This window comes from Oryzias latipes, chromosome 15, assembly GCF_002234675.1.
Source record: "Oryzias latipes chromosome 15, ASM223467v1".
Classification (NCBI taxonomy): domain Eukaryota; kingdom Metazoa; phylum Chordata; class Actinopteri; order Beloniformes; family Adrianichthyidae; genus Oryzias; species Oryzias latipes.
This window is the reverse complement of record NC_019873.2, coordinates 23,978,447-24,004,339: the sequence shown is the minus strand read 5'-3', so window position 1 is coordinate 24,004,339 and position 25,893 is coordinate 23,978,447. Positions and strand designations below refer to the sequence as shown.

The following is a 25,893-nucleotide window of genomic DNA, read 5'->3' as shown; positions in this document are numbered from 1 at the left end:
GAACAGTGATGTGGCGCTCGAGACAAAAAAGCCCTCGTTCAAGTTTAAAATCGTTTTATTTCATCAAATTTAAATTCTTTAAGCCCGTACCAAACTACAGTTCAATTAGAAGTTTTTATTATTATGAAAAATCAATGCAAAATAATGGTTTATATATTTTTAATATACGTTTCTATGAGTTCATCACATTGTCATCGCACAACACAGTTTGTAATCCAGAAGTGGCAGGACAACAATCCCACGTACATTTAAATTTTGCATCAACTCCAGAAAAAAAAAGAATAAGAAAATAAATAGCAGATCCATTTTCTGATATTTGAGTTTGATGCTTTTAACTTTCAAAACTTGATTTTTGACAGTTTAAAAATGTAAATACATAAACAGAGATGGTAAAGTTTGTATTTTTCATAAAGGTGAACTGAATGGTGTTGGAAAACAAGTCATGTGGTCCAAACAACTCCTAATACCAGATTATGTAAAAGAACAGAGCAAATAAAATCAACAAACATACAGATAAAGATTTTTATAACTTTCTTTCACATTAAAAAAAAAGAAAAAGCTTCTGTTTGGAGACCTGGAACCTGTGAAACCTTAACAGCTGATCTTATTTTCTTTAACAAAGTTTAATGGATTAGAATTACCTCAATGATACTATAAAAAAATGTATTTTATTAATAAACATCACAAAACATCTTAAAGGAGGAGGTGTCCCACTGGCTCAAACCTTTATAAATCACATTTTCAGAAAGGAAATTAAAAATTCACAGTAGTGGTTCCTACCCTTTGTTAGAAACACGAAAACAATTAAGATCCAAACAACAGAATCTTAGGAAACTGAAAACTTTTACATAAATCAATTTTAAAAAACTGATTTATTTTATAGAAAAAAAATCAACATTCTGTAGAAAATATACCGTGTGGCTCTTACTCCAAGTCGTAGTTCTCATATGGTAATACCTTCAGATTAGTGATGCTGTCTGAGAACAAACAGACAAACATTAAAAGACTGCATTAGAGATTTGACTTCTAGTACAAAGATGAGTAGAATAGGCCTTACCAAGAATCCACTGCTCAGACAAAATCCTGTTTCCCTCTGGTCTCCGGCCACTGTACTTCCCAATGCAGATGCCTGCCTGCCGCACAGTTTTGCAAACGGCTCCCCCACACAGCTGAATCAGCTCCACCAGACTCTGGGGGGGTGGCTGGGAGTGCTGGGACACAAACATGGCTGGCTGGTCTTGGAACAGGTCCTGTTGGTGTTCTCCAGCAGAAAGATGCCTCTGGAGACGGCAAATCTAAAAAAAAAAAAAAAATTTAAAAAATCTCTTTTATCCCACATTCAAATTTAACCCTTAAATTGTGGATAAAAAGGTTGCATCACTGAAGCAAACAGATACTTATACTATTTTGTATGAGTTCTTCAATAAAGAACTATAATCCTGATGGAAAAAAACTGACACATTTGAAGCCTTCGTATGTTTGTGTGCTCACGACAATAGAAAGTACCACATCATTCTTATAATAAAAAAAACAACAATAAGTATTAGTTTAAGTTGTAGTAGGTTTAGGGGATGTCATCTGGACCTAAACCTACTACAATGGAACCAACCTGGATGAATGAGAGTCTTCATAGACATATTAGCTTCAGTGCTAAATTGTTGTAAAAAAAAAGATCTCTTCAGTTTGGATGTCAACTAAATAAACAAAATGTTCAAATAGTGGGAAAAAAAACAAAAGTAGGTTAACTTCTTTAATTAAAGACCCACTCCAACAAAAATGGTGCTTTTTGTGTTTTTAACATGTTGTTGTGGCATTTTTCTGATGATGGAGGACATGTATTAAGAGGAGCTGGAGGAAGTGGCGGGGGCGAGGGAAGTCTGGGCATCTTTGATTAGACTGCTGCCCTTGCAACTCGGTCCCAGATGAACATAAGAAGATGGACGGTTGGAAGCTCAGACTTATATTTCGGAGTATTTCTTTATTCAATCATAGTGAATCAGGAGCAGATGAAAAAATGCAGTTTGAAAATGATCATATTTGTGACGTAGAAAATACACTGGGTGGGCCACAAGCTCCCTTCTTCTAGCTCTCTGGAATGGGGAGGGAAAGGGAGGGCGGGGCTGCCCCATGCCAACAGTCCTGCCCAAAACTCAGAGGCAAATTTCTGATGAACTCCTGCCACTGATAATTAAAAGACCACTGAGAACGCTTTGAAAATTGTTTAAAAGATGTTCAGAGTGGATCTTTAACTTAGGCATAAATACAACTCAAAATGGTTCTTTTAAAAATATATATATTATTTTCATTTTAACTTTTTCCTCAACTACAAAGACATTTTTTAAATTTATCGCAGGACAAAAAATAAATTTTGAGTATCTTCTTTAAGTGCTTAAAATATCCCTAATTAATGCAAGAGCCTTTTCTTTCTACTATTAGAATTCAGGATTGATGTCTAGGTGACAAAAGTCATAAAAATGATTCACAAAAATCCAAGAAGAACATAGCAAAAATAGCAAAAGCAAAAATAAAACTGAATTCAAATCACTATTTTAATAATACAAAAAATTAAGAAGGGAAAATTAGAAAACAATAATTACTTCTATATTTTCCTTTTATTATCACTTATTTTTGTATTACTATTATTGTTACTACTACTACTACTACTACTAATACGACTACGAATAATAATAATGAAAGAAATGCTTTGCATCAAATTATAGCTCTGAAACTCATTTTCACCTGCTGTCTATCACACCAAACCCTTTAAAACAATTGTACAAATAAAACATACTTACAATAAATCAATCAGATATTCACATTAAGAACAACGTGACAACTTATTGGAATAAATACTGACATTTGAGTTTTCATAAATATTTAGTTTTTTTTTGTTTGGCAAATGTTTTAATGTTTTTTTTCATTCAGTGAGTACATCCCTTTTTAAAATATGAATAACACAAAAGTCATGAATTTGACCCTGTATTGACAGCTTCTTAGGTGAAATACTGCAACCAGCCTGAAGGTGGCTACAGGAGCTTTAACAGAACAGCAACAATGTGAGCTGGAGACTCACCTTGATTGAAAGGCTTGATTTTTTTCAACAACCAGAATAATATGAGATTTTTAAAACATATAAACCTCCTTAAATCTTTAAGATGTTAAACACAATGTAGAAAATCATAATAAAACATAATATTTAACCATCTGATAGTGTATCACCTTAAGTACAAATATCTACTAAAGAGATGTTTGTCATCCGTGTTCAGATCTACAGCTCTAACTATTCTCAGAGTACCAAACAATCACATGTGCATATTAAATATAAATAAAAGATAAATAAGGTGATATTTACATCTTTCCTTTACAAATTATTGTTTAATTAGCATTAACATTATTTTCTTTAATTAGAAAGTATTTGCTGATGCCTCTATTGCCCAGTAAAAGATACATTTATGTTAAAATGCAAAGATCCATCATTCCAGTGAGCATTAGTTTACTTTCCAAATGGCAACATCTCCCTGTCAACGCTGTTCTCCCTTCGTTTTTGACTCCTCGTTAGTGTGGACATTGTAAACATTCCCATATATCATCTCCCGTTCCTGCTCCAGTAAATTAATCAGTCCTCCTGCTGCCATACTGTTACATTAATCATGCCAGGCACAAGTCTGCATGCAGGCAGCCTTGAATAAAAAAAAAGAATGTGACATTCCCCTATAGTGGCATACAGTGTGTGCTACTCAGTTCAGCAGATGTTGCACGCGTTGAAAACATGAGGAAACTGTCTGCTGTGCGTTTTGAATAGGATGCGGCCTGGTGCCAACATAAATGAATGAAAGGCCCCTGGAGGTGCTTTCTGTCTAAATGAATCACCGTTCCTGTGCATTCCTCTCACTCCAGTAACACTAAAAAACACAAATTGATGGAGATTATTCAACTTTAGTGATTCAGTCTCAACACCTGTAGGATTTCACGTTTCGGCAATGACGACCAGTCCTTCCTCTTTGCTAATGTGCCCGAAATATGTTGCATTTCCGATTGATTACATCAGCTCACTTCCTTTAATTCTGCCGGGAGGCTTTCCTGTCAGATTATATATGTTGGAGGTGACAGGGAAAGGTGGCTATAAGGAGCTCATGTGACAATGTAAAGCTCTTCTAAAGGTCACATTCAAATAATAGTCATAAGAAAGATGGTTATTCGGAGGGATTCTTTGGGGGTGTTGGGTGTATGTCTTTCCAATTGATCCTTCTGTCAAAATGATCAAGTATGATCATTTTATTTTACCCAGGGGAAATAGAAAGTAGTTGTTTTTTGGGGAGAATGTGGTTATCTTTTATTGTGATAGATGATAAATTCATAAGAAAAGTGCAGCTGGGTGTGCAGCTCCTTATTTAAACAAAGCAGTAAAGGAGGTGGAAGGGGGAGGAGTGGGTGTTTCATGTCACATTCTTGTTTGTTCCACACCAGAAAACAGTTTTAATGAATGGGATGGACGCCGTTACTATCAAGGAGTGTGCTGAAAGTAGACAGCAGCATCCTGAGTTGCCATTCATTCAGAGCTGAAAATAACATGTGGGTGTTGAAGAGGATATAGTGGAGGATGTGTAGTTTGTGTATCTGCTCCTGTGTGTTGTTTAGAGTCTTGAAAGGGACCTCCGCTTCTCTGCTCTTTCACTGGTCAAACTGAAAGGTGGGAGTGGTTTAGACCCACAGTTAGGAAGTTTTAACCACTTTGGAAAGTGGTCGGGGGCTTGATGAAAGCAGATGCAGTCGGACGCACACTACCTCAAATTCCTGATGGCTTACCCTCCTCCTACCAATGAGAGGTAATAAAAGGAATCTGAAGGACTTCAAGAGAGTTTACACTTGAATGCTGCAGGGAAGAGACAAGCAATCACAGAGAAAAAGATCAAAGAAGCTCCAAAACTCCAAGGGATTAGATCTGAATTAGTAGGGGGAAAAGGCTCTGCTATGAAAATGCTGAATGTGGACCTGCTGCTGTTGGGCTTCTTCCTTGGCCTGGAAACAGGACACGGTGGTGCTAGTAAGAGACAATATCAGATCCAAAATGGACCATGCAGCTACACGTTCCTATTGCCTGAACAAGAAAACTGCCAGAGTCAGAACGACTACAACTATGCTGTTCAGAAGGATGGACCCACAGATGAGTCTGCTCAGAGGCTGGAGCAGCTGGAGATGAGCATGGAGAACAACACACAGTGGCTGCTTAAGGTACAACGTCATCTCACTCTGGACTTTCAATGGTAGGAAGTGAAATAAACCAGGTTGTCGTCTGACAATCAGCATCTACAGTGTAGGCATAGTAATTAATAAATAACTAAACTTCTATTTGATCTTATTAAAGTAAAGAAAAGGAAATAAGCCAACTATACAGACAAATTCCAAGTAAAAATTTACTTTAAAAGTGGGTTACTTTTGGTTCTGCAATTAGAACAGTAACTTCCTGATAAATAAATTTTGTTCGTGCAATTAGATAGTTTAAACTCTTTGTGCTTTTTACACATTAACAGTCACATTTGAGGCATTGGGCAAGGCAGGAATAACCAGGTCCATTCATGAACATATTTAAAGAATTTTACCAAACTCTAGTACTTCATTAATATATAATGTGTTTAGAAAAAGATGCAAAACATATTTATCCTCTAACCAAGAATAACTGTCAAAAAATAAAAACTCCTAGTAGAAAATGATTTCTCGACAGTTGACTAAAAATATTGGTGGATGAAATCTGAATTTAAAAAAAATTTAAAATGCTGTCAATTCACTGCTTACAGAGAGTAATCTTTGATTTGTGATAAAACAACAGCATCTCATTCCTTAATTAAAACCTAAACACTTCTGACCTGTTTCACAGAAGGCAAAGATCTCCCAAAGACAGTGTTGATATCAACTAAAACTCAGTAGCACATACATTCATCAAATCTACATCAGATGCAAATGTATCACATTAAACAATAAAAAGCTATTCATTTGTCCTTTATTAAGATGTTTCAGTGCATATTTTTTGCTCCAAATCTGTCTAAATAAAGTTGCATTGTACAAGAATGTGACAGAACATTTGTTTATCAAACAAAACAAGCAAAATTCAGAAATAACTAGGTAACAGAGTCACATGTCTGTGTTCTGATCACTAAAAATATGAATGTCAATCAAACCAGGACGATGGACATGATAGAACTTTGATTGTTTATAGTCACAGATAAATAACAAGAACCGACTGGAGAGATACAAACCCAAACCAAAAAGTGGAATTAAATATAAGCATCATGTTAACCACATTTTATAATGTTTTTTTTTTTATCAGTCGGCGGCAAAAAACGTTAACTTTCAAATGAAGAAGGAAATCCGTCCTTACTTACGGATGCTTTTGAGGCAAACAACTGATTAGATCACCAACTGTCAATTAGACTTCCTGCCAACAAATTCAAATGACGGTATCCCATAAATCTGTGCATCCGAAGACATAAACCGAGAAACCAAGAGAGGAAGTCCGTGTCGATGCTAATGGCTTCTCTTTTATCAAAGATGATACTACTGCCGTGTGGGATTGCCTGACTGACAGATGAGTAAAAACAATCAAAAGGCAATCACTCACTGCAAGAGATGACAAAGGCATTCGGCTGACGCGGGTATCCAGTTGTGCACAGTCCCGATTGTCACGAAGGATGTAACTCCTCACTCAACACTTCCATCCTGTTTACGAGTCGTGTGACCTGATTGCCACTCAGGAACACCATGCAGGAAATAACTTAATGATTAGTCTGGGTCTAAATTCAGTCATTCTGTAAGGTAGAAGAACGCATTTCAGAATGGGCAAGGGCAGCTGGCAACTTACAATTGTTTCAGTTAAGAGACAGACATTACATTACAGTTACATTATCACTCTGGCAGAAATATATGAAAGAATAATATGTGTAACGTTTTTCTTCAATTTGAACAACAAAAAAGATTTTTTAAAGTCCCACTCCAATCATCTTTTGATCTATTGTAAAAGAATTCCCAGTGGTCTTTTAATTATGATTATGCAATTTTCAGCCCTAAAATGTGTAATTTTCTAGGACATAGTTTCTGCAGAGCAGCAGGAGTTCATTAGAAATTCACATCTGAGTTATGGGCGGGACTGTTGGCACAGAGCGAACCTGCACCCTTTTTCACTTCCTGTTGCCAAGAGCTCTCTAGTTACACTCTCTCCCGCTAGTTTACAGTCCGTCACACCCCCTACATAACATTAGTGGTTAAGAAAAATGGCGAGCAATATTGAAGCAATCCAGTCGTACAGTTTTGATCCAGATAAACAGCTCGGACGAGGATATCAAATACATACATGGATCTAGTCATCTACAAGTGGAGGCATCAGAATGGAGCGGAGTATGGAGCTTGTGGCCTGCCCAGCGTGTTTGCAAAGTCATATTTACAAGCTTTATCAAACAGCATTTTTCGTCTGCTCCTGATTCACAACAACCCTAAAGGAATTCTCAGTCAGAAGTGCAATTTGAAACTTCATTTTCTTTATGCGTGTTCTCCATAATCAGAAAATTGCCACAAGAACATGTTAAAAACACCAAAAACACAATTTTCATTGGAGTGGGTCTTTAAACCACTGGACTGCTTGACACTGTGGTGTCTTCAAAACATTACAAAGGCTAAAACCTGTGAAAGGCTGTCATCAACACAACAATTAAATATGTCCAAGTCCCACAACACCAATCTGCCTCCATCATAACGTCACAGGAATATTTACTACATATAACATTACTGCACTTTTTTCCACCTTTCATATGCTTTCCTAGGTGTTTTCTGATTTGTATTCATCGGATGTCTAATGAAAAGTTTCCTCCTTTTGTGCTCCAGTTGGAGAACTACATTCAGGACAGCATGAAGCAAGACATCCTCTATTTCCAACAAGCTGCTGTTCACAACCACACAGCGACAATGATTGAAATTGGGGCGAACCTGCTGAGTCAAACTGCTGAGCAAACAAGGAAGCTAACAAACGTGGAGGCACAGGTGAGGCTGCGTGTTCTGCTTTTTCCCCGAGCATAGAGACAGCTGCAAAGAGTGCAGTACGGGCAATTGTGCCGTCTTCCTGTTGGTTTCACACAGTCTCATGTCGGAGGGTTGCATTTTTTTTTTGAGAAGCCCTGACGAATAATATTTCAAAGTGTTAAAAAAATAAGCAGCGGGGAAAAACAGGGTGAATGCGTCAGTTATTATTGTGGCCAACACGTCAATGACCTTATGTGAGCCAACTGCACAGCATTTCCTGTTATTAGCACACTCCTGTATTCCCAGAGAAACAGTCTATCAGTTTGTCACAATCAGACATCCGTCTGTTCAAAGACATCAACAGCTGAATTGGAGACATAAAGCTAGAATCCATGTAAACAACCTGCTTTTTGCTGAGTTCAGTTCCTTTCGAACTCGGAAATAAGTGGCAAGGTCCCCAACCGCAGTTCAATATGTGTACATCTGTCTGTGAAAATGAGGGGTATACAGAAGTTTCCACAGCTTCAGGTATGTCTGCTGTCATAAAATGCTTTGTTTTTTTTCTCCATGATGATTTTCCCTTTAAAAAATGTTTTTTTTTGCTCAGCCGAGACCTGAAAACAATTTAAACGTGTTTAAACTCAATCAAATATACTCAGAATTTTTAAGCAGATACACTTTTTGTAGTGAAATAAGAAAAGTATAGAAAGGTAAGAAAATGAACGTTATTTAAGGGAGGGGGACACTGAATATGAAACCACAAATTGGTGTTTTTGTGCTAAATCAGTGATCCGTTACAACCAGGGATACCACTATTTTCAGTTTAAAATCGAACACTTGCTACACCTTTAACCCTTGTGCTATCTTAGATGACCCCAGCCTTACATTGACATGTTCTCCCTACCATGACAAAGGTGGATAAAGGTGTCATGTAATCCATGGACACCAGTGAGGATCACAAATCATTGAAGAAAAAAGGTTCAGAGCACTGTCTAGTGGGTCTAGATGACCCAACTCCCAATGTTAAAGTGCCTAGGATAGCACAAGGGTTACACTGAATCATTGGGGAAAGTGAATCGTTACATCCCTACTACATACTAAAAGGTTTATGCTGAAACAATTTAAACAATTGTGCTAAATTTAAGGATTTTTTGTTTTATTATATTACACCAGTCATAAAAAAAGCCAACTCAAAGGTTTTTCTTCATTGTTGGTTGCTTATTAGCAAATTAAAAAACGGATTTTACAAATCTTTAGTTTCAGTTGTCGCTTTGTAACACATTAATTATATATCGAACCAAAACAAAACCAGGGAAAGATAATCATTGCATCCCTAGTTACAGTAATATAAGTCCAATTTATAACAAACAGTTGATGTTGTGCGCAGAAGTCAGTCCTTTGGAGGTTGTCTTGCTGTTAATTGCTTCACCTTGTTTTCTTTTGGCTTCAGGTAATTCATCACACAACACGTCTGGAGCGTCAACTTCTTGAAAATTCATTGTCAACCAACAAGTTGGAAAAACAACTCATTGTCCAAACAAATGAGATCAGCAAACTAAATGACAAAAACAGGTGAGGATCAGCTATTTAAAGGAAAAAAAAGAAAGTATGTCCTCTATGTTTGAATGTTCACAAATCTTTACAGCAGATCAGGTTTTTTGTTTTGTCAATCGGTTCTCTTTTATTGTGTGCATGAAAAGCTGCTCCTTTTCAGATCACACATCTTTGTACTAATATATGTATAATTTTCTTTTTGTCATGTCTGAACTATTGTGACTTTGCCTCAAAACATCTGATGTGAATGATCCCTTTCATATCATCTTCTATCATCTTGTGTGTCTTGATCACAGTCAGCATCTTCAGCTCTACCCACTCTAAACAACAAAATAGCTGCTTTCTACCTCTTTGAACATTTTTTTGTTTGACTTTTGCTACCACTCTTTCATCAATCCACTCCTGCTCTCTGCGCACTCTCAATCCTCCCAGCAAAATAATGAAACTTGTGCCTCTGCTTCTCCGCAGCTTTTTAGAAAAGAAAGTGCAGGAGATGGAGAAGCAGAGCCAGGTGGAGCTCAAGGCTCTGCAAGAAGAAAGAGAGCAGCTCCAGACTTTAATGTTGAGGCAGACACGAATCATTGGTGAGCTGGAGCAGCAACTACTGAAAGTCTCTTCCAACAACTCCGTCCTTCATCATCAGCAGCAGGAGTTGCTGGACACCGTGAACGCCCTCATATACACACTGTCTGCTGGATCTGCTCAAGGTGAGCAACCGCTCTCTCTGGACTTGCTTTCATTCCCCGCACCTGGAGCGTCGTCCACATGTCACAGGTTGAAGCAGCGGTGCACCCTCAACATGTCACCTGTACCCCCATTACTGTTTGTGCGTTTACATTCATATTAGACACACAACAGAACGTGATGTCTCTGGACTGTAAGATAAACCAGAGGCACCCAGAAATAGAACATGCTCAATGAAACCTCTGAGCTGACACTCATGCTGGGCTGACAGATAATTGCCACATATTATCAGAACATCTGAAGACCGTCCATAAAAACACGTCATTTTCACACAATGCCAGTCATTTACCCAATTTGGAATAAGAGGAAAAAAGGTTTAACCTTGCATTTTATTAGACAGTATTTTCAGTCGCTATAATTTTCATAGCAACTTCCAAGCAGATTTTATGTTTTATATATTAAAGATCCACTCAGGATATATATATATATATAAACAACATGTAAAAATATATTTAAAAAAATAAGGCTTAAAATCGAATTTACGAGTATTTCTTTATTCAGATAATTTTGAATCAGGAGCAGACAAAAATGAGAGATTATTTAAATTAGGGATCATTTATTACATAGAAAATACTTGGGGTGGCCCCAAGGTCCCCGCTGCTCCCATTTTGATGCACCCACTGACAAATCTTCATTTTCCTCATCTGAGCTGGCATCTATCTGGCTGAAAACTGTACAAGTGAATCTAAGATTGCGCGTCATTTCTGTTGCATTGGTAATGTTAGGTAGGGATTGCGAGGGGCTGTAAGATGGCAGGAGGGAGTGTAAACAAAGGGATGATGGGAAATGTGCAATTTTACTGAACGCCAACGGTTCCGTCCATAACTCAGAAGTGAATTTCAATTGAATTTCACTGCTGTCCTAGAAAACAAGCTTTTTGATTTTGGCAAAAACGGCATATTCATAATTTAAAAACGCACTGGGGACGCTTTTGAAATACATCGATAGATGATCGAAGTGGGAGTTTAAGGGTCAGTTATAAATGACCCATTTTATTATTTATCCATTCTTGTGTCCAACGCAGATGGTTCTCTAATTTCTTTTAATTACCAGATGACTACAAAGTTTGCAATACTATCTGTCTTAATGATGAAATCTACATTTGGGCAACGTAAATACAAATATACCCTGACTTTTTCTATCATCAACCATAAACAAGGAGTTTATTAAATAAGCCCCAAATGATTGCGATTTATACTTAATCATATATAATGTCAAACTAAAACAAGTACTTAACAGAATTGTCCTTTAAATTGCTTCAATTTCATTTTAAACTTACCATCATCTCACTTTAAAATGTCATCTAAATGCTCCATAATTGTGTTATTTCACTATAACAAAGCAAATTTCTTTTGCAGTGCCCAAAACTGTGATGATGCAGGACACTCCTACTTTCTACACGGACTGTGCTGCTGTCTACACGTCAGGAAACACACAAAGCGGCGTCTATACTCTCACAATACCTAACACAACCATGGAAGTAAAGGTGAGCCTGACTGATTACTCCGAATTCCTGTTAAAAAACAAAACAAAACAAAACAAAAAGGCTTCTCACTGGTTCATTAAGATTCACTCAGCATGAGCGATGGATTTCCACAAAACTAATTTATTTTTTGTAAAGAAAACACTGTATGTGCACCAGATTTACTGTGAAAAAAAGTATGACTAAAGGAAAGGTGATTTAATGAAAATGTTCTCAACTTCCAACGATAAACATACTTGAGCTCAAACTGCAGTCGCCTAAGAAACTACTCAGCTACTGAGACCCAATTTCTGAAACTTCTCCCTGAAACGAGTTGGATTCATCAAAAAATAAAGAGACTTTAATCTTATGATGTGATATTCTGTCTCTATTATATTATATATAAGTACTAATCATGAATTACATGAAATCTCTTGTGCTTGAAGGCTTTCTGTGATATGGAAACAGAAGGAGGTGGGTGGACAGTCCTACAAAAGCGCTTTGACGGCCAAGTTGACTTTCACCGTACGTGGGAAGAGTACAAAAAGGTAAAGACAACCAAGGAGAAATTCTTACCAAAGTAAAAAATAACCAAGGCTACTCTTTTTTTTTTTAAATCTTAAATGCACAGTGACCTTTTTTTTTTGGGGGGGGGGGGGGGGGGGGGGACCCTGTTTTCAGGACACGGTGATTAAGCCCACATCTACTCTTAAACAGCACTTGAAAAGTCAAAAAGAAAAATCAACGTGTTCAGGATCGAGTCAGCAAACTGTTCCTGATAATCTCTCTTTTAGTAAATGTACAACTATAGCAAAAGCTATTTCTTTTTGAAGAGGGTTTTATTTAAGAGTATTTGTGTGTCCCTATCAAATGCTAGGCTCTTTGTGGAGGGAAAAAAGAAGCTTTCAGTTTTTAATAAATCAGGTACAACGTGTTCTTTGATGCTCCACTCTTTAATTTATTCAAAAGCAACTCGAAAGGTCTGTCAGCGGAGTTTGCAGAAAGTGTTAATTCCTTTTTTGTGTGTGTTTGCAGGGATTTGGAGAACCATCAGGTGAATTTTGGCTGGGAAATGAGTTTGTCTCTAGACTGACAAACCAACGGGCTTATAAACTGAGGATTGAACTGAGTGACTGGGAAGAAAACTCTGCTTTCTCACAATATGACCAGTTTTCTCTCAGCTCTGAGGCACAAAACTACAAGTAAGTTGAGCCCTGAAAGCAAACAAATGAAAACTCCTTCAAGATTTACATTTGTTTTTGTGTTCTGTATTGGTTCTGTGCAAAAAAATGTTATCCCTCTGATATTAATTCTGTAAATTATGACGCCTACTTTAGAGTTGCTTTTAAAGCCTAGCGAATAAAAGAAAATATATGATTTATTGTAATTGGACAAAGAATTACCTTATAAAAATGCAGAATGACGCTATAACTTAAATTGAAATCAATTTAGTAACTACCACAGGCAAAGAACTCTAAAGGAAGTTGAATTCTGCCTTTTGAAGAACAGCAATCACAGGTTTCCTCCTCCTCTTCCTTCAGTTTTTCTTTTCTCTTTCACAGGATACACCTTAAAGGCTACAGTGGAACTGCAGGCAAAATAAGCAGCATCGGGCAGCCAGGAAGTGATTTTAGCACAAAGGACGCAGACAATGACAAATGTGTTTGCAAATGTTCACAACTGACAACAGGAGGTAAGGAACACAAGCGTATGAAAAACTTGTGGCTCTCAGTGCTTACCAAGAAAAGTGAGAAGTTTCTTTGTTTGCTGTAAGCTCTGGTTGTGGAACAACAAATCTTGGCACTTGCCCTAAAAATGTTCAAGGGCATCGTCGGGGCCATCGTACTTCTGCTGCTGTGTCAAACCACACAATTAAATCAGACTTAATCACAGATCGGGCCATTAGGGAATTCAGCAGCGACAATGGCTTACATTAATAGCCTGGGAACACAGCATTTCCTTCTCCCCAGTTGAAGTGAAAAAGTCCACCTCTGCTTTCCCTTGAAAGTGACTCTCCAGCCAGACGTCTGTCGATGTTTATGTTGGTGTCTGCCAAGAGTGCTCTAAAGGTTGAAAACGGTAACCCCAACCCTTTTTCCCATGACAGGTCTGTCTCTGCAAAACCACATTGTGGTTGCTGAGTGGACTTGGGTCATTCAAAAGAGCAAATACATAATTTTTTTACAGCTCGGTCCCTGAAATTTAGGTATGAAACAAACAAACGAACAAATTTAGCCTAATTAACCACTGTATTTACCCTTTCAAGTTGCATCATCAAAGAGTATGAAGAATATGACATTTTTTATCAAATGTGTGGGAAAGTACAGTCACACCGCCCTTGTCAATGTAAATACACATAAATACGAGTTTCGGGCTTGTGGGTTCAAAACTCTTGTGTAGCGATGCACATTTTTAAGACCGTTCTTCCCTACAAAACGTGCGGCCAGTGAAAACGTACTTAAACCGGGTCAAACTTTGACCAATCAGAGACTTGGATTTAATAGTGGTGTATGGATGGCGTCCCCTCTAGTTCACAGAGTTGCAAACCGTTTGAAATTGATCATGGAAGACAAACCAACAATTGTGGTTTGTGCCCAGCTGGAGCTATAGACACCAAGACTTGAATTAACTTATGAATTAGAGCTGTGAAACAAAAAGGCTGGAGCAAGATTCACAAGATTTCCACAGAATCAGCGTTTCGCACCAGGTGGTGGACATGCACTAGTTAGGAGTAAAAGTAGAAGAAGCCTTTTCTTTCTTGTCCAGGGTGAACACCATATGCCGAACGCGCTTTAGGCATATAAGAACGCACTTGAACACATGTCACATGTCCCGTTCTGAAACCAGCATGAAAATGGGGAAACTCTATTGGACAGAAGGGTTTTTAAACTCTAATCCACAGCATGTGTAATATACAGTCATGTAAACTCTTTCTGAAAGGTCCTCTTTTCAATGTAATTCTAATAAACTATTTTCCATTTTCGTCAAAAAAAGGGTACAAAATAATATGGGTACACAGATTTATGATAAAATTGATTGATTATAATGAATATCTTCTTTTCTAACAATAAATAAATAACTTTTTTTTTCTTAGGCTGGTGGTTTGATGCCTGCGGTCCATCCAATTTGAATGGCATGTTCTACCAACGAGGCCAAAACGCCAACCGCTTCAATGGAATCAAATGGTACTACTGGAGAGGATCAGGCTACTCGCTGAAGTCCACAGCGATTATGATGAGACCAGCAGACTTTAAAGGCTCACTTTAAAAGCAGAGCATGTTTAGAAGAAAATGGAGAAAGGAAAATGCTGCTCACCAAAAATAAGAAAAGCTGGGGGGGTTAATAAAAAAAAACATGTTTATAAATTAAATGTTTTTGTCAATTTATATTTAATGTGGAGAAAATTGTGAAACAAAGCCATGGGCACATTGTAATTGTAATGAAAGTTATGAATTTCATTTCAATCCAAAAACACATTTACCAGGAATTTAGGATTATATACATTTGTAAAAAGACTATGGTACAATGTGCAGAAAAAATTTCCCAAACTAATCATCGTTTTCTCTTAAAATGTAAATATCATTGTAAAAAGAATAGCAGAAATAACAGTTTTGCCTTTAATAATATATGTAGATTTTTTTGTTTAATTTATATGTAGATATTTAATTTTATTATAGGATATTTTTCATTTATATGACTTTATCTGCTGTACTTTGGCACTAGTTCCTACGCCATAACATTTTTTCCTGTTAGATTCTGATTTTTCGGGGAGGACTTTTTCCTAATACAGAAATATAAATAAATTGACTTATCACAACAATATTTACAACATTTGAGCAAGCTTTTATGCAGTTGCATCCACTATAAACTCAATAAATTCATCATGTTACAAGTTTGTTTTTTGTTTTCATTCTCTCTTCTTACTAATAATAGATAACAGTTATTTTTTTAATGCGCAGCACATCCTTAAAATAAAAGAAAACACTTGTGTTTTCTATTCCAGGCTATGAAATGTGGTAAAGATTTTCAATGTCATGTCAGAAAGACCCAATGACAAAGACAAAACATCAAATGATGGAGACTAATTAATCAACATCTGCAGTGACCTACAGAAATGAAGCAGGTCAGATAGAAGGTCAGACATCTAGGAAATTATCACAAAGCATACTAATATTTTCCTTATTTATCTCACCCAGCAGAATAAAAAAAGAGGTAACAGGTTATTGTTTGATGTGATTTCGACTTAATCGCTTGTTGGTTATTAAATTTCTTTATCATTTTGATAATCAAAATTCATGGAGTAATTAAAAAACATTTTAAGGTTAGTGTTCCCTGGAGACTAGTAATATCAATATTCCATGAGTCCCTGATAAGTGACTGCATCTTTATTAGGTTTTATTCCTCTTTAATACATTTTTTGCTTGCAGTTTTTAAGGAATATGTCACATTGAGCTTACTTGTGCTGCAGGAAACTGATCTGAAAGTTCATATGGTTCCTCTGGAATCCACTGCCTTTGCTCCAAACACCACAGAATCTGCTCAGTAAAAAAATTTCAAGACAAAAATCAGTGCTTTCACAATAAAAGACAAGATTGTTTTTCCAGTCTTTACAATCTCAGTACCCATTCAAAAGAGAGGATCCAGCAGCCCCGTGCAATGCCAAGCAAGATGTTGAGGGTCCGCCTGTGTCCCCCAGACACAACATGAGTGGTGCTCTCACACACCTGGTCGACGATTAAAAACCCACCCAGCGTTTGCACTACTTGCACCACCGTACTCTGCTTCCTACATACAGGCAGGAGGCAAGGAAGCAACAACACAAAAATGATCCTTGTTCAATGCTTCACAATGGTGTTTCACAATAAGGAAAAAGCAGAACTCACTCAGTTGGCATACTTGTCATGACCAGTGTTCTCATAACCTGCAACAGAAAAAAATGTTTCAATTTAAACCAAGAACTGTGATGAAGTTTAATCAAAACATTTTTTTTTTCGTTTCTTATATTTAGTGACATCCTTCACACTCTAACCAGTCACATACAAACAAATGCAAGATTGTTGATATAAAAAAGGCACTGATGTTTTGTTTTATGGCCAAAAAGTCAACAGAATGAAACTTGTAAAAGGATCTAATAAAGAGAAAATTGAACATAGCAACAAATCTAAATATATTCTTTAAAATATTGTCCTTTTCATGAAACTATTTACATCCAGTAAACAAAGGCAGAGCTCTTAACAAAGGAATTCTTTCAATAAAACCAGAATAAAAACAGAAAAGCATTTTTTGTCTCAAAAAAAGCAAAAAGTACTAAGTAAATCTTGCTGTAACATAGTTTATGATTCTAATAAAAGTAATTATTTTGATGTTTGTGTTATTGTTGTTTTATCCTGATTTTTTTTTCTACGCGTCTCTTGTAACCCATTTTATTTCTCAAAAGGTCTTGCATTGCCAGGCCACAGCTAAAATCAAGATTTTTATTTCTAAATCTGTCTTGCTTTGATAAATAAATCTTAAATAAATAAATACGTATTCCAAAAACAAATTTGATGAATAAATATAACAATTTCAAATTGGGTAGTAAAAGTTTAAACAGTCTACAGGGACATAAAAATGCTTTTATTTTGTCGGCTAAATGATGAGATCTTCACTGCATCTTTAGCAAGGATTTTTTTGTGTTAGAAATATATATACATACATTTTTAAACATGATGCTATAAAAGAATCAAGTTTAGAACAGAATGTTCTCCTAATTTCCATTAGAAAGGCTTGCGCTTGTGCAGCCACATACTTTGGCACACGGACAGAAAGCCATCATCAACACAAACACCTCGGCGGTGGTTACAAACAGGACCACCACGCTCTTTTCCTGCCACGCCAGTATCTGCTCTCCCGGCCGGAAACCTGAGGTTAAGGCCTGCTGAAAGTTAAAGAGCCAAAACAGCCCACAGCCCACACCTGCTCCTGTCAAATGTCACTTAACCCCTGAAAATGAACTGAGATAGTGTTATTGGGGTTTAGGTTGTCAATTAAACCCTTTCTGTAGGGATCGGTTTCACTGTTTTAGTTTTTTTATAAAGCAAACACGTGTTTTTCAAATATTGTAAAAAAATATTATAAGGAAAAGGATTTTTAAAAACCTTAAAGGTTCCTCCAAAGAAACATCAGCTCTTCTTCTAAGAGGAACATATTTGGTCGGCTGCACAGGAATCTGACTGGCAAAAGTGGACCATCAGACTAAATGTAAAGTCCTATCAATGTGTTGCAATTCAGATCAATTTAAGTTCATTCTTTTCTGTGAGTCTTAAATTCCAGTCATTACAAAGAAGATAAAGAATTTAAAAAAGGTCCTTTATAATTTCTTTTTTTTTCAGTTTGCCTGAGAAAACTGAGGAACTGAGAGATCTTGTCAAAAAAAGTCAGACTGCAGGTTTTCAACAAAATATAAAACCCTCTGTACTTATAATGGATAAGCATTAATTTATAGATGCCAAACAATGACACAAGAGAGTTAAAAACAGAAAGCTGCATAAGCACGTTGAATCAGTTCCAGTCTATGCTAGATGATTTTAGCAGAAATACTAATTCTATTAACTCAAAACAGGGGTTAATAGAAACCCTCCTAAAATATTTAAAGCAAAAATTTAAATTGGATATCGTAATAATTCATTAGAAAAACATACATAAAATAAATTAAGAAACCAAAAGATTCTTGAGCAGGAAATATTAAAAACATAAGGACATGTTATTCAGCTTTTGGTTATATTTCTACTGAAAAAGAACAACTGTTATTTATTTACCGTACTCAGTCTCAAAGCTGAGTAAACCCATTAGCTGAAAAAGCTTTAGGAGTATTGAAGGAAAGGAACTTGTTTTGGTCCAGTCTTCTTTAGTTTTGTTAAAGTTATGCAAACGTCATTCCTGTTGGTTGAGGTCCGGACTTTGACAGAATTGGCTTTTTGTTTAAGTTGAAGCCAAATTCCCTTCTTTCAAACTCATTTAAAGACTGCATAACAGATTTATGATGTCTGTAAGTAAAGAAACATCTGAGCTAGGAGTTCTCAAAATTACAATCAGACAAAATAATAATAATGATACTAAAAATGTAACGATATGACAGCTGTGTTTATGTAATTCCTTGTTTAAGTATTTCCTGTAGAAGGGTCATGGCCTGTCATAGCTGTAGGCTCTGGATGCATCTCGGTGCGTGCGTTTACGTCTGGTCCTGAGGGCTTCCTGTGTTTTGGCTCTGTGACGGCAGCGCAACTTCCTTGCTTGTGAAATGCACCTGCAGCTCTGTTTTCGTTATGCTAGCAACCTCAAAAAGCTGGAAAAAACAACAACTGTGTGTCATTCTTGTCAGATGACTTTTATTGTTGTCTTATCAAAAATTTAACAAGGATTACCAAGCATTCTATCACTGACCTGAAGCCCTGTTATGTACCATAATATTGATAGCATTTACACAATAGGGGCCTCTGTATTAATGTAAGCCAGTTAAACAGACGTCTAGCTCCTTAGAAGTCGGTGTGACTGCAACCCCTTGGACTATCTCACACCTTGCTCCTATAGTCACTCCTGCAGAGAAACAATGCTTCAGAATTTCCTGCGTTTGTACAAAACCTGTGAACTCCAACACTCAGGATTTGTTTTCCAGAAACGTATTTTCCTTAAACATCAAAACTTCTATGCAGCTCTTTGAAAAGTCCATCTGGGTTGTGAGTCCACCCAAGTTCGACACCTGCTCACACCTGACTCACACTAAATTATAGATCTAGACGTTTATTCCTCTTTGCTTTGTGATGAAATGAAAGGCACTACTGCGAGGTCAGAGCAGATAAAACCAAAAATATATTCAATAAATATCAATCAAACTGCATCCTGACACTGAGCAAACCAGCCAAACGATGAAAAGGTCAACACCATCTTACCTTTGCTTTGTTAACCATTCTCTGAAGACTCGAGTCGTCTTGCTTATAGAGATTTTCTTCTGCTTCAGGGGGGATCTCTTTGAAACCAGCTGCACCCCTGCATTCATTTCCTCCACCTACGTTAGAAAACAACACAACTTCAAATGGGGTGGGGTGGTGTCATGTCACTGAAGCGATCACACAGCTGGTGGCTTTTGACAAGTGTGAACATTTCTACTTAATTTACACTTCATTTCTTAATGTATTCATGCATTCTGACAGCAGAAGAGGCTACAGAAGGAGAAATCTACTGGAGGCAACGCAAGACTATTCCCTAAATTTTGACTTTGTCTGTTTGTCTCCTAAAATTCCCCCAAAAAACCTACTTCATCTTTCTTGACACAACTCCGAGTTAAAAAATGTAGTCAAATTGTGAAAATAGATGAAGCTACGAAACAGTTCTCCACCCATTAGATAAAAAAAGGGATATGAATTAAAGGAAAAAAATCTAACATAAATAATAATAAAAAACAACATTCAAATCACAAAAACTACAATTATTTATACATTTTGCGCTTCTTGTATTTAGTGACTGGAAAGATTTGGAATGGAAACTATTTAAAAAAATCTACCCATGTTTTTTTCTTTTACAGAGAGGTGACGTTGTTTTAGTTTTAGCATTAAGTAATGAATATTCTTTTGTATTTATTTGGAATCCCACTTCTTCCTCAATTAAGTCACGTTCTCTCCACATTATCCTCCAAACTCCTCATCTTAAATACTGTGAATTTTATCTAAAAAAGGATGATTGTTGAATTTAAAAAAAAAATTTGGTACAGCAAAAGTCTGCTTTAATAAAAACTTTGATGTGGCACTGAACTGAATCTTTGAGGGGAAAAAAAGAGATACACTGCGAAAGAATAAAAAAATAAATGTATAGTTTTCAGACAGGTTATGAATGCCTACATGCAAAAAAAAAAAAAAAACTCACATGAGCCTGGATGACAGGACAAATCCTTTATAAATATTGCTATGGTGGACGTAAGATCTCAAACACCTCTTTTAAGGTTAAACGCCAAGCAGAGATCAATGCAGCTGTTTCCACAATGGACCTTTTATGCAGCTTTTTTGTGTTTCACAGACAACTGAAGACATAAAAAGACTCACACTGTTTTTTAGTCAAAACATCTGATCATCTCCACAAGATTAACTTTTGTAATCAAACCACAAATGTTTTTATAATTTTGTTTTTAATTCATCTTTGATGTCAAATTTTAATCAATGAATTAATTAATACAAAATAGTTTTAAGCTGAATCATAACATAAACCACATTTTTTAAACTCATTAGGGTATATTTATGTTCAAACTTTTGCATCAAGCTATTTTAAGGCAAATTCAGAGCCCAGTGATACAAAACTCTAAACAGATTTTATGCAAGCACTGATGCTTGGGGGTGGGATAAAACGTACTGTTTAGAGTTCAAACAGCATTATTTAGTTGAATTATTGAAAAAGCAAAAGGTAAAAAAATAAAATAAAATGCAAGTCCATTATTTTTGCACTTCCTGCGTCATCTAGAATCCTTATTACTCACTTTCCAGGGTTGAAGAAAGACCTGGGAAATCAGACTCCTTTGGGTGTTCTTCCCCTGTAGGATCTTTTGCCTGCAGTGATGGTGGACCTGATGAGGTTGCTGGTTTCTGGCTGTCAGCAGCATCATCTTCGTCTTTCCTGGTGCTTTGTGTTTCAGCCATCTGTGGGCTGTCAGGTGCTGGGAGAGGCGCTCTGAAACACCAAGGCTCATAGCTTCCAATTGTTTGCTGTTCTAGATGTTTGCCACAAGAATTTTCCTCCAGTTTCCGCTTTTTTTCCCCCTTGGTGTCCGAATTGCTGTTTTCACTTCTTTGCTTTCTCTTGCTTGGAACAGGGCTCAACTCAAAGGGCATCTGAACATGAATGTCTTGGGGTAGATTGGAAAAAACAGACTTCCGGTGGTTGGCTGGAGAAAAGTAATCCTCAAACACATCACTGCCTCCATCCGTTGTGCCAGAGGCAACGCTTTCACATTCACTCGGCAGAGAGAAAGCTTTAATCAGTGAATGCGCTACTGATCTAGATTTTTTGGGTGTTTTCCTCTCAGTCTTTTTGACTACTGATGTTTCCTTTGACATTTTGGTTGTAGAGTCAAGTAAAAGCGTTGATGTTGAATGGCGTCTTGAAGACTTCACAGAACCTTTACAGGATTTAAACGTACGGTTTTTATTTCCAACTTCAACATTTTGAGGGGACAGGTGGGCTGATTTTATCATTTGAACTCCATAGGAACCCTTAGAATCACCAGATCTGTCCTGCAAAGGGCTTTCTAAAACAGATTTAGACTGAAGTTTGTCTGTTGTCTTTTTCTTGTTTTCATTTGCTTCTTTATCCATTTTAAGCTTACTGCTTTTATTCCCTTCTTCATTCATTTCGAGGTCAAAGCGTGGAAAGTTACGCACATGTGAAATCCGTCTGGGAACATCTTGACAGGGTGATGACAGAGGACTGATAGAATGACCCCGATCTTTAGCTTCAACGTGTGATGTTTCCTCTTCATCAGACGAACAACCAGGTGAAGAGGCAGAAACACAGGAATCATCATGTGGCTGGTCATCTACTGTCAATCAAAAAAAAAAGACATTAAAAAAGTTTAAAAGTTGTAACAAGTGTTCATTTTCTTGACTGCTTAGTGGGGACTTCATGTATTAGAAAGACTTTCAATCAAACCTTCATAACCTTTTGTAACAATAACACACTTCCACTACAGCCAATGTCCTTCACACATATACACAGTCACACAAAAACTTCTGCAACATCCATATGAGAAACTAAAGAAATAAAGTAAAACCCCACATCAAAAATATATATACCAAAAAATGTAAAAAAAAACACCGTTTAACAAGCACCAAGCATGCTTAAACACACAAACAGTTTATTGTTTCCGATACCACACAGTGACACACTCCTCATCAGAAAATGTGCTGATATTTTTTCTAAGTATACTTATAAAATTCATACATTTTAATAGAACATACAAAAAGATTAATGTTAAAAGACTTACTTACAAATAAGTGTTTCAACAAAATCACAGTTGACCACATATGTCATAATATGTCTGCACAATAAATCGCAATTATATCGCAATATCAAGGTGTGCAATATGCATATCACAAAAGATGGTTACCTAAAATGTGCAAAAACAATCTTATGGCAGCTGAAGTATTTAATCAAAAAAATCCCTTTATGCTGTTGACCAATCGGATGGAGCCCTTTTATGTTAGACCCTCGCCTCCTATATAGACGAGGGTCATTTGGAGAATAATTTAAGTTATAAGGACTCTTATTTAAAATAAACTGTTGCAGGGAAATGGAATTAATGTTTTTTTGGCTTTTTTAATATTTGTTCATGTTATATTGTCATCGCAATATTGATCATTCATATCGCATATTGCAAGTTTTCCACATATCATGCAGCCCTAGTTCATTATAATTATCTGACATATATAGGAAGGTTTTGTCTTAGAAATTATTCATTTTTTTAAGAAAACTATAATTGGCAGATTTCTTACACGTAAACTTGAGGACAGTTGGTGACATCCCAAGATCAGGTTTAATCCCTGTAGGTGAGCAGGATTCAGCGGTTTGTGAAGCTGAAAAAGAAGTGACATTTCAATACTTTTTGAATGATTGAACTCAATTTCCAAACTTGTTCAAATTTGGTCCTAATAAGTTAAAAGAATGTACCTGTTAGTGACGGGTCTTCCGGTTTGTCCTTCATGTCCTTCAAGCGCTGTGCCATGTAATCTGACCTTTTCATGGAGGGACTGTAAATTATTCCATTCTCTTCATCAATAATAATGGGCGATAAATCTGTAACTGTGAGTAAAAACAAGAAATTACCAGTACACTGCATCCAAATTTTTATCAACACATCTTTAAACAGATGTTACCTAGAGGCCCTTTTGAAGGTAAATCTTTCAACATCTTGTTTAGTTTTTTCTTTTTCCGCCAGTCATTTTCAGTTTTCCTCTCAGGGGAATTCTTAGGTAACATGCAACGATGCTACAGGAAGCAGGAACAGAAAACAAACTGTTTAGAACATAAGCACGGCCTGCAGCTCTGACCCTACTGACCCTACAAGACAATTTAGAAAGTATTTGCTTTAAGATTGTACGAACGCTTAATAGTATAAACGCTTTTTACAGACTTACAAAAAGAAAAATTCACCTTGCAGATTCAAAATAATACAGTGAACTCCTATGGAGTTCTATCAATACCTGATAGAATAAATGTCATTCATTAAGAAATACATGTTTCAGTTTAAAAATAAAAAATATTTTTTTACTAACAATTCTATCTATACAAAAGCACCCACCCATCAATCAATATTAATATATTCAGACCTGTTGCATACCTACATTTACACATTGTTGTCAAAATCAAAACACACAGTTTTGTTCTTCATTAAACTTTAAAGTCAAATTGAATAAACTCACTTTTCTGTTCTTTATCACAGGATTGCTTTCATCATTTGAAGCTGGAAATAACTCCTCATCCACACGTGTTCCTTCATCAAAACATCTGAAAGAAATGTGACCAAAACATTGAAATTATCTTAAACAACAAAATGTGAAGCTTCACGATGAAACATGTGTAAATAACTATTAGGAGTGTAACTATTGTTGTTATTTGTCATTGAAATTGATCTACACACCGTTATAAAAATACTTATAATTATTAATATTAGATTTATTATTATATACATTGGATACCATTTGAATTGAGGCATGGTAGGTATATTTTACTATAATGCAAAAACATCACAGCAAGACCACACAATCTTTTCACACTGTTCAGTACCCAGATTTTTTTTTTTTTTTGAGTGACACTGGTTGAATTTTTGGCTAAAGATGTCCTGGATCGATTTTAGGTCAGTGAATTAGACGGTTTAAAATAAACCAATTTAAAAGGAACTAAAAATTATTCAATTAATAGAAAAGTGGTTAAAATTAATGATTGCACCCCTAATAACTATATAATAAGATAGTTCCTGTTCTAAAAAGTTACAAAAAAAAATCAAATAAAATCACTGTACCTTTGTATCCACAAAGCAGAAACTAGATGTACATCACTTTTCTTAGCATTTCTCCATGTGGTTGCATGTCCACTGTTGAACACGACGTGAGTGACCTGCTTACTGAATCTTTTTGACACCTTAAAAAGAGAGAACATCAATTAGATCAGATAGAGCAGATATACTAACAGGCTTTAAATATAAAATCTTTTTTACCTGAGCTCCCATTTCTTGTAGCTGAGGAATAAAGGATCTTGAATAGTTTGCCCTTTTGTCAGATGACCACACATCCACATAGGCAACGACATCTGCATATAAATTTTAATGAGCGATTTTATGAATTATTATTATTAAGGGTATTTGCATTTATTTCACATTCAAAACAAAGCAATTTTATTTTACCTTTAAGAACAGTAGAGTTGCTGCATGTAGTCATAGCCAAATTGCTGAAATGGAATCAATCACAGAGATTATTTACAGTTGTTTGTGTTTATTATGAGAAATGACTTTCATGCAATGATCATCTTACACTAAAGATCTACATATGATGTTAACATAATGCTGTTTAACTAAACGGATGTAATAACAAAGACAAAATAGAATACTTGTTACGCAAAAGTGAAAGCCAGTATTTTTTTCGACATCCAGAGCTATTTGGTAAGCTAACTAAAACGGGATACCTGTTAGCATTCCCCCTGGTTTGTGTGGCACTTTTTCTGCTACGCCAACATAACAATAAACTTAAATGTTTACAATGACAAGAAAACAACTGTTGCAATTTCATGTTTCATATTAATGTCGTGTACTCACCCCGAACAAAAGTGCTGAAACACAACTAAGCGTTGACACTGTGTTCACAGTTGGCGCGGGTCGTTTGTGTAAGAGGTGCATCATGGGAAAAAAATCTCTCATTGGCTGATAGCGTAAAACGTCACTTCCTTTCTTGTTCTCATGCAGATATTTTTTTCTCTTTTTTTTAATTATTTGTTAATTCATAATTTACATGTCCCCTGCTGTAATTATTTTGTTTTAAAATATTATAGTCATTATTTTGTTCTGTTTTGCGTTAGATGCACTTGTCGACATGTTCAGTAAATGTGCTTATACT

General features: G+C 36.2%; 2 protein-coding genes across 3 annotated transcripts; one reads left to right on the top strand and one right to left on the bottom strand.

Moving 5' to 3' along the window:
- Positions 1-142: 142 nt before the first annotated feature.
- On the bottom strand, positions 143-25,698 carry mcph1 (microcephalin 1). Of its 2 annotated transcripts, none has more exons than XM_011484518.3 (15): positions 25,596-25,698; positions 25,188-25,231; positions 25,002-25,093; positions 24,807-24,925; positions 24,208-24,292; positions 23,662-23,773; positions 23,456-23,587; positions 23,281-23,361; positions 21,270-22,328; positions 19,696-19,811; positions 16,651-16,688; positions 16,390-16,552; positions 16,225-16,302; positions 1,058-1,295; positions 143-977 (listed from the first exon to the last, which is right to left on the bottom strand). In XM_011484518.3, the coding sequence occupies exons 2-15, from the start codon at positions 25,219-25,221 to the stop codon at positions 925-927; spliced, it is 2,400 nt and encodes a 799-aa protein (XP_011482820.1). In that variant the 5' UTR covers positions 25,222-25,231; positions 25,596-25,698; the 3' UTR covers positions 143-924. The 2 variants fall into 2 exon arrangements, with proteins under 2 accessions (XP_011482820.1, XP_023819272.1); XM_023963504.1 differs by having other exon boundaries at positions 21,270-22,325.
- On the top strand, positions 4,406-15,662 carry angpt2 (angiopoietin 2). Its single transcript, XM_004077414.4, has 9 exons — positions 4,406-5,232; positions 7,873-8,028; positions 9,458-9,579; positions 10,030-10,268; positions 11,664-11,791; positions 12,214-12,315; positions 12,803-12,969; positions 13,330-13,460; positions 14,862-15,662. The coding sequence occupies exons 1-9, from the start codon at positions 4,972-4,974 to the stop codon at positions 15,032-15,034; spliced, it is 1,479 nt and encodes a 492-aa protein (XP_004077462.2). The 5' UTR covers positions 4,406-4,971; the 3' UTR covers positions 15,035-15,662.
- Positions 25,699-25,893: the final 195 nt, after the last annotated feature.